Source organism: Chelonoidis abingdonii, chromosome 1, assembly GCF_003597395.2.
Source record: "Chelonoidis abingdonii isolate Lonesome George chromosome 1, CheloAbing_2.0, whole genome shotgun sequence".
NCBI lineage: Eukaryota > Metazoa > Chordata > Testudines > Testudinidae > Chelonoidis > Chelonoidis abingdonii.
This window is the reverse complement of record NC_133769.1, coordinates 141,539,008-141,547,486: the sequence shown is the minus strand read 5'-3', so window position 1 is coordinate 141,547,486 and position 8,479 is coordinate 141,539,008. Positions and strand designations below refer to the sequence as shown.

General features: G+C 40.0%; 1 protein-coding gene across 1 annotated transcript; it reads left to right on the top strand.

Annotated features, from left to right (window-relative positions):
* The first annotated feature begins 831 nt into the window (after positions 1–831).
* Positions 832–5,019, top strand: FGF23 (fibroblast growth factor 23). Its single transcript, XM_032775756.1, has 3 exons — positions 832–1,054; positions 3,133–3,236; positions 4,594–5,019. Exons 1-3 carry the CDS (start codon positions 832–834, stop codon positions 5,017–5,019), a joined length of 753 nt encoding a protein of 250 aa, XP_032631647.1.
* The last annotated feature ends 3,460 nt before the right edge of the window (positions 5,020–8,479 follow it).

Here is an 8,479-nt window from a genome sequence, read left to right as displayed (position 1 = left end):
CAAATCATTTAAGTGACTCAAAGTGAAGAACTCAAACAGGAAGAAATAAAAGGAGAGCTAATGTCATCGGGCTTGATTTGCCCTCCCCCCGCACCCCTTAGTGCAGATACATCCATGTGACTTTAATGGAGTTAACGCCAACATGAAAGGAAAATCAGGCCCATGCATTTGCAAAATAGGCTTTTAATGGATTTGGACACAAATTATGGGTCTGATCCTACAGAAGTGCAGAGTGCTCTTGACTTCCTTTGACTTGAATGGGAGTTGAAGGCACTTAGCCCCTCTAGGGAGGTACTCTGCACTTTTATAGGATCCGGCCCTAATTCAGAAACACAGGAAAAATAAATCTGGAGGAAAAAATGAAAAATTTCAATTTCAAATCTAAAGGATTTTTCCCAAAACAATTTCTGTACAGTACAATGGGCTGTTTTATTATTATTATTATTATTTATTTATTTATTGGGGGGGGAGTAGAAAGCTTTCAGATGTCAGAGTTTTGCAGATGACATTATTTGAAGGCATGATTAGTTTTTGAGAGCTGTCTTTAGAAACCTTACATTCCCTCCAGAGATCCTACGTGCATTCCTTTTCCCTGGGTCTTTGAGGTCTCGGGACACTCCTAAAAATGTTGCTTTGACAAAACCAAGGATGTGGACAAATTTTTCCTGTGTGATGTCATTCAGCTGTCCTTTATAAGCCAGTGCAAAAAAGTAGGGGACCCATCTGTGGATTCATACTCCAAATATACGCAGAGAAGGCAAAGAGACACACACAGGAGTGAGAAAGTATCAAGTTTCAGATAACTGCACTAACCACTAAGGAAGAAGCACCATGTCACAGCCCAGTCAGTGCAGCTGTCTGGACTTCATGCTGTTTGTGCTATGCAGCTTCAAGGCTATTGCTGCCTTTCCCAACTTCGCTCCACTGCTGAATCCCAGCTGGGGAAACACAGACAGCCTGATGCACCTGTACACATCTACTGAGAAGAACAGCTTCCATCTGCAAATCAACCCTGATGGTTATGTTGATGGCACACCTCACCAATCCATTTACAGTAAGTAGTGTACTAGTCACACAGCCGCCTCCCAAACAGGGGAAAGAGCTCAAGACTTTTTATTGTGCAGGGTCTATGGAAAAAATCCAAACTCAGGTTAGACGGGGAAACAGATAACTATCAGCAGGAGACTGAAAATACACTGAGCTAATATTAAGACCATGTGCTGGAGATGTATTCAGATAATGATAGCAAGGATTAATGAAATGGTTGCATTGCCCCCAAGTGACAAATAGAATTTAGTTAAAATCTTTTTGTTCAAAAAAAGTTAAAGTGGTTTAAAAAATGTAAACTCTGTGATCATTTAATAGTAATAATGTTCTACAGATCCTAGTACCTGTAGTGCTCTGCAGTCAAAAACCATCAGCAGCATCTTCTGTCCAAGATATATCATTAATTTACTCTGCAAGGGTCCAGATTTAAGTCAGATAGTGGCATGTTCAGTGAAGCCACTTATGCCTCTAAGGACCGTATTTGTCAAAGAAAAGCACATTGAGTAAATGGATGCAAACTGGTTATGCCCACAAAACCTGCACTGGTGGGCACAGACGGAGAATTGCATCTATGCAACTGCCTTCCTACCCTTGCAAATAAGCAGTTATCTATGGTTTCTCTCTCTGAAAATTTGCTCAAGAGACAAGTTTTAGAAGTGGGCATCTAATCTCTGTGTGTGTGTGTGTGTGTGTGTATATGTGTAAAGCACACTTTTGCATATAAAATGGATAGTTGCACATGCAACTGCAAATTAAATAATGGGAACTTGAAAATGGCCAGATGGTGATTGGTGAGTAGTTATGTCATTTGAGTTTGCTTTATTGAGTTCAGTGGTATTACTCGTTTAAATAACTGCTCTCCAGTAGGGTGACCAGATGTCCTGATTTTATAGAGACAATCCCGATATTCAGGGCTTCTCTTATATAGGCGGCTGTTACCCCCTACCCCCGTCCCGATTTTTCACATTTGCTGTCTGGTCACCCTACTTTCCGGTATGACTAAAAGGTTCACAGTTTGGCCCAAGGAGATCTATTTTTCTTGCACAATAAAGCTACACTTCTTTGGTTGTTGAAAGGTTAGCCCTAACACCATAGCTTGTAGAAACCAAAGTACTTTTTTCAGGTGTCCTTAATGCTATTTTAAAAGGGCTCTGCTCATTTCAAAACAAACTCTGATCTTCCAGGAATATTGAAGATTGTTTAACATATTATTAACCCATTGCAATTCTACTTATCAAGAATGAAAATCTTCCTATGGACAGGGAGGGTCAGGGGGTATGTGTAAGAAAGAGAAAAATTTGTTTTCTGTTTATATAAAAAGCATGAGTGATAAATTATGACTGTTTTGATCAAACCAGGAAGCAGAATGATTGTATGTTATTAACTCAGTTAGGACTTGTTGATTAAAGCAGACACAAAAGAGCCTGCATCTCGTCTCTGTTATGCCAGTTTTACATTGATATTATTCCATATACTTCAGTTAGTCACCTGGCCATAATACTTGTGCAACCAAGTGGAGAATAAGCCCCAATAAGATTACACACTTTGTTAATCTTTTGATAATAAAATTCACCTGTGACAATGAGATGAGGAGGATGGAAAGTGACAGTAAATATTCAGGGTGCTGCAGTATTGCTAAGGTATCACCATCTCCCCTGGGGTGAAGTGCAAGATGTTCAAATTAACTTTGCACTTGCGTTTTGTGCATTCAGCCAATGAATCCCATTGTAACTACACTTTCCTTGTTATCGTGGCATAAAACCATGCTGCGTGCTCTAGAGAGAAAGAGAGAGTGGCTTAAGCAAGGATCTCCCACTAAGGGTAAATACTGAACAGCTGAAATCCAGATGTACAGTGGAATTTGCTCAGAAAAAGGGTTCAAGAAATATTTACAAAGGTAAAGCCAAAACAAAAATATGGAAAATGCTCTGTGTATTGAGCTTACATTTTTTAAAGAATAAGAGGATACTTTGCAAAACTGTAGTTAAACTCCAAACACAAGCAGTGGATGCAAAGAAACTGTCAGATCAATTAATACTAAAAGGATCACCTATGCCCCATTTACGTCTACATTTTTCTAAACAGGTGCCCTAATGATCAAATCTGAGGATGCTGGCTATGTGGTGATAACAGGTGTAAAGAGCGGGCGCTACCTATGTATGGACTTTAAAGGAAATATCTTTGGATCGGTGAGTGCTCCTAACTTTACTAAGACTGAAGTGAAATGCAGAACAGGTATCTTATTATTATAGGGCCAGCTCCTCAGCTGGTATAAAGTTGCATATCTCAAGTCAATGAAGCGATGCAGATGTACAGCAGTTAAGGACCTGGCCCTTAGTTTAGGTTAAACTTGCTCCTTTTAGTCAGTTATATTGAGCTTCATTCTACCACACTGGTGCAAGTGAAATCTCCACAAAAGCCAGGGGTGTTACAGTGGAGTAAACAAGGTCAGAGTTAAGTCAATAGTGATTGGCCAGAATTTTTGCTGTTTGCAGTCAAGGCTGGGAAGTGGCTTCAACAGGAGAGCCTTCATAAAGATAGCCAAATATTTATCTGACATTCCTCTTCTATCTCAGAGTTCCTGAGAGGTTTTCAGCAAAGATCTTTATTCAAATAAAACTAAGTTGTTACCTAGTCTAAATCAGAGACTGGTGAGAGATAAGGGTCAGATCCTCCAATGCACTGAGTACATCCTAGAAGGAACTAAGCACCTCAGCTCCCATGAGAGTCAACGAGAGCCCGTTCAAAACTTTACAGGTGGCTCTCCGCATCTTGCAGGATAGGGCCTTAAGAATAGGGCTAGACATATATATATATTTTTAAATGAAAAGGTGCAGATTCAATTGACCCAAATGTTTTATGAATCCAGGTCAAATTGTTTTTGGGGGTTTTATTAGAAGTGGGGGGAGGGAATTATTTTTTAAATCACAATGTTTGATTTTGACATTTTTCTAAATTAAATGTTTAAATTTGAAGCACCCTTTTCATTTTGAATTTTACTGTTTTTTTTTAAAGGTTAAAAACACAAACACAATTTTTAAAAGCTTTTCAGTTCACCAAAAAACTTGGGGAAAAAATGGGTTTTGGTTGATCCCATATCATATTTTCTCTGACTTTTTAATTCAGCCATCAAACTGAAAAGTCAGTTACAGACGCTCCCCGACTTACGCAAGCGTTCTGTTCTGGAACGCCTTGCATAACTCCAATTTTGCGTAAGTCGGAAACGTATGCCTGACCATTAAAAAAAAAAGAAAAAACAACTATTTCTAGCTTATGGAACTTTTTCCATAACTGCAGATTTGCGTAAGTTGGGTTTGCGTAACCCGGGGGATGTCTGTATTTGTACAGCTCTCCCTAAGGCCCTTGTCAAAACTGAAAGGTCCAATGCTGTACTCCTTTCTCTCACAAAATGGCCGGTTCAAGTCAGTGGGCCTACTCCCATGACTAATGGCTGCAGGATCTGGCCCATCGCCTTTGCATTTTATATTGACACTTATTAACAATTAAATCCTTCTAATAATGATTGTTCTATTTTTGTTTCTCAAGCATTACTTCAGTCAAGAGGACTGCATATTTAAACAAAGAACACTAGAAAATGGATATGATGTGTACCAATCTCCCAAGTACAACTTTCTGGTCAGCCTGGGCAGGGCTAAACAAGCTTTCTTCCCTGGTATGAATCTACCACCATACTCCCAGTTTTTGCCCAGGAGAAATGAAATCCCTCTGATCCGATTCAACACACCTGAACCCCACAGGCACACTAGAAATGCTGACATTGATCCCCTCCAGATTTTGATCCCGCAGGGAGAGGCCTTTGACACAGGACCTCAGGGGCTGCAGACTCACTTCGCTCACCTGCCTAGAGAACCCATGAGAATCAATCCAAATGATGTGGTCAACCCAGATGACCCACTCGCCATGATGGATGTCAGAAGGAATGGAAGTCCTCGCTTTTACATTACAAGATAGCCAGGGCCACGCCTCTGCAGACAGGAGACACAGGTGAATAGGTTAGAGAGAGAGAGAGACAACTGGCTAGAACCCTAAAATCTTTTATATTCAATATCTAACTTTCAGAAGGCCTGTTAGAAATCTGAAAAGCATTGAAAACATTTGAACTCAAGCTTTGTTCTTGCAGATGACATTACAGGAACACAGAATTGTATGTTATTTTACAGGTAGAGCTTTATTTTACTTGAAATAAGCTTTGCAAGGTATTAACACCAACCAAACATTTTAGGGTCTTGACTCTCCTCTAGCTTACATTAGAGTTATTCCACCGAAGGCTGAGTCATTGACGTTATGCTACTGATGTGGCTGACAGGAGAATTGGGTCCTAGAATGTTTAGAACTCTAATGTAGGCAGGGAAGTTCGCTTCTGACCTACTCTTCAAGCTTTAGGTCAGGAGACTGCACAAGCACAGCCGTTTTAATTAGTGATTGTGTATTATACAGAAAACGTTATTATGTACAAGATTCGAGCCTGAGTCTCCTCTCATACCAGTGAGAATCAGGAGTAACTCTGTTAAAGGAGTTACACTGGTGTAAAAGTATAGTAAATGATAGGAGAATTTGGTCTTAATAACTGTCATACTAGTAGGGATACAATAAGAACTGGCTCAAACTAAACCCAAACTGAAATTACTTTGAGGTTTTGTTCATAGCTCCTTCTACACTATACAACCAGGTGCCAGAACAGAAGTGGACAAATACAGAGAGAAGAGTTATATTCTTAGAATTTCCAACCCAGAAAGAAATCGGAAATACCAGAAATAACAAATTGAGATAATACTGCATTGGACAGCTTAGCACACCAAAGACTTCCATTAGAAAGAATCACAGCTGCCCACCTGTGTGTCATAGACCCCAGAATGCTAATAGCTAATGGAGATTCTCCTCTAGCTGGAATTGTCAGGGTGGGTGTTTTAGGAATAGGAGGATCTGAGTTCTATCCCTGCTGTCTCCATGATATTCTGAGTGATCATGAAGTGCTCTAGAGCAATAGCAGTGAAGTCCCTAGATAGCCCTGTGTTTCTTTATACATTTCTCTTAAGAGCTCCAAGTACTAAGAACAAAAGCCAGCCTAATTCTAGACCTAATTCTAGAGAGGTCAGTATACATTATGGATATGCTTGCTCTTTGGACTTGCACATCCACCCACCTTGAGTTTTACTCATCTTTAGTTAAGATGTGAATTCACCAAAATCTGTAGCTAGTAAATTCAAGATGAACACACCTCAAAAGGATCAGGGGGTTGATTAGGTCTCGGTAAAGTCTGGATGGTCTGTCTGAATTTTATCATAATCGTCTTGGGCCTTCCGGGCTGGAAAACTCATCTTTCATGATGAGATTGTCTGGTACTCCCCAAGTCTGGTTAAAGCAGAAAAGCTCTAAAATTAATGTGGAAGTTCAGCTGTGCGCCCTGAAAGACTCAAGAGCAGAGTAATGAATATATGGAAGAAAAAAACTGAAACAGGTATTCAAGCCTCCAAAAAGGCTGGGCTCTGGGTATGGATGATGGTTCAAGACAGTTCTGATTTTATCAGAATTCTAACATGGGGAAGCCTGCCTAGACATGCGGTAGGAAAGAACTCAGCTGCAGCAGGCAGTGTTCTCTTTCCTGACTCAAATGGCTACCTATGCAGATGAGGGAATGACGGACTGATCCTGCTTCTAAGTGTCTTCCATCGGGCAGAATCAAGTCACTAGCACCGAATGTGCAGACAGATGTGGAACAAACCATAGCACTACCTGCTAAAATACAGGAGTGTTTCAGGAAGTTTCTCGGGCCAAATTAATCCATGATATAAATAAACTGACTCTTATAGCAGGGATGAATCTGACCCTGCATCTTTAAACTTAAAGGAATCCATGAGATAAGAACATTGACTCTAAGCCTCACTTTGTTTTCCTGTTGCTACTCCAGCCACAATGAACACTTAAGAAATGAGGCATAAGGAAATCAGAATGGAGTCATCACAAGATCAGCAGCCTTGCTAGTGCTCATCATCAGAAGCTTGTTTTCTGGCTTTGGCAGGGCCTTTGCATGAGAGGAACTGCAGTGCAGTGCTTTTCATTATAGATTAAAGGTCAGATCTTTCGTATAGCTCCACTGACTTCAACAGAGCTAAACCAGTTTGCACCAGTGAGGATCTGGACCAGTGTCTACATATAGCTATTTTCCCATCTCATCATTCTTACTGGACCTGATTCTGATCTCACTTACATGGGTTTTAAGTCCATGTGACTGCTTTGGAATTACTCCTGATTTACACCAGAGAGAGATCAGAATCAGGCCCAAAGTGCTCTGCAGAAGAGTCTAATGTAATGGATGTTTAATGTGTTCTTATTTGTGCATTTTCTCCTCCAGATGAGATTTATCTGCATACTATATTTATTAAATGCATTTAATAGCCCTTTGACATCCTAATAACTGTATAATAGTCTAGACTATAGGGACATCTATAAGGTATAGCAGGCCTGATTGTGATCTCACAACTGTGAGAAACAGAAGTTAACTCCACTGAAGCAATGGAGTTACATCAGTCAAGTGGTATCAGAATCAGGACCCCTGCTTTCAGTGGAATTGCTCTGGATTTGCAAATGAGCACAGGATCTGTCCTGCTGCTGTTTTTTAAATTAGCTTTCTCTTTCTTACATACCTTTACCATCAAAGTTTGAGCTGGAATGGACATTGGGCCTGTTTCTGTTCTCTCAATAGTTTTACCTCTGTGTAAGTCTACTGATTTCAGTGGAATTACGCCTGATTTAGACCAGTGACATGAGAGCAGAATCAGGTCCAGTGTACCAAACTAGGAAAATTCTTTAAATCCACAACAAATATAATTTAGCTTTAAAAGGTAAACTCAAGTCTAAAAGGATGTTGGAGAGGTTCTGACCATCTAAGCTTTAGCAGGACTCTCTCCCATGCTGTCTGTACAATGGTCAGGTATGACTATTTATATATTATCTTTTTAATAATTCCACTTGATTCCTGTACCTTTCTGATTGGACTTTGCTCCCAGAGAACTCTGGACTGCAATAGTAGTTATGAGACAAAGACTAGGTGCACATTGGTGCTTTTCCAGAACCTTTAAGTGGAATAAACACTTGCAATAGCCAAAAGGAAAAAATCATTCGCCCTTAGTGATTTATGCTGGATTTAAAGCTGAGCATTAAGAATAAATGTATATTCTCATAGGGCCCAGTTCTCCTCTTATATCAATGTAATCCCATTTGCTTTAATGGAGTTACTCCTGATTATACAAGCATACATGAGGAGAGAATGAGGTCCTTAATCTAAATTAAAGGCAGATACTGCAGCCCACAGTCACATGAGTGATCCTGCTGAACTTAATGGGGCAGATGTTTAGCTGTGTAAATTGTCTTAGCTCCAGTGACTACAAGGGAGTCTCCAGGACTTGAGTTA

What these genes read in the sequence shown, in the direction of transcription:
- FGF23 (XM_032775756.1), top strand. Translation starts at nt 832, where the DNA reads ATGTCACAGCCCAGTCAGTGCAGCTGTCTGGACTTCATGCTGTTTGTG. An exon ending in ACCTCACCAATCCATTTACA is followed by an intron (nt 1,055 to 3,132) that starts GTAAGTAGTGTA and finishes TTTTCTAAACAG; the next exon opens with GTGCCCTAATGATCAAATCT. An exon ending in AAGGAAATATCTTTGGATCG is followed by an intron (nt 3,237 to 4,593) that starts GTGAGTGCTCCT and finishes TTGTTTCTCAAG; the next exon opens with CATTACTTCAGTCAAGAGGA.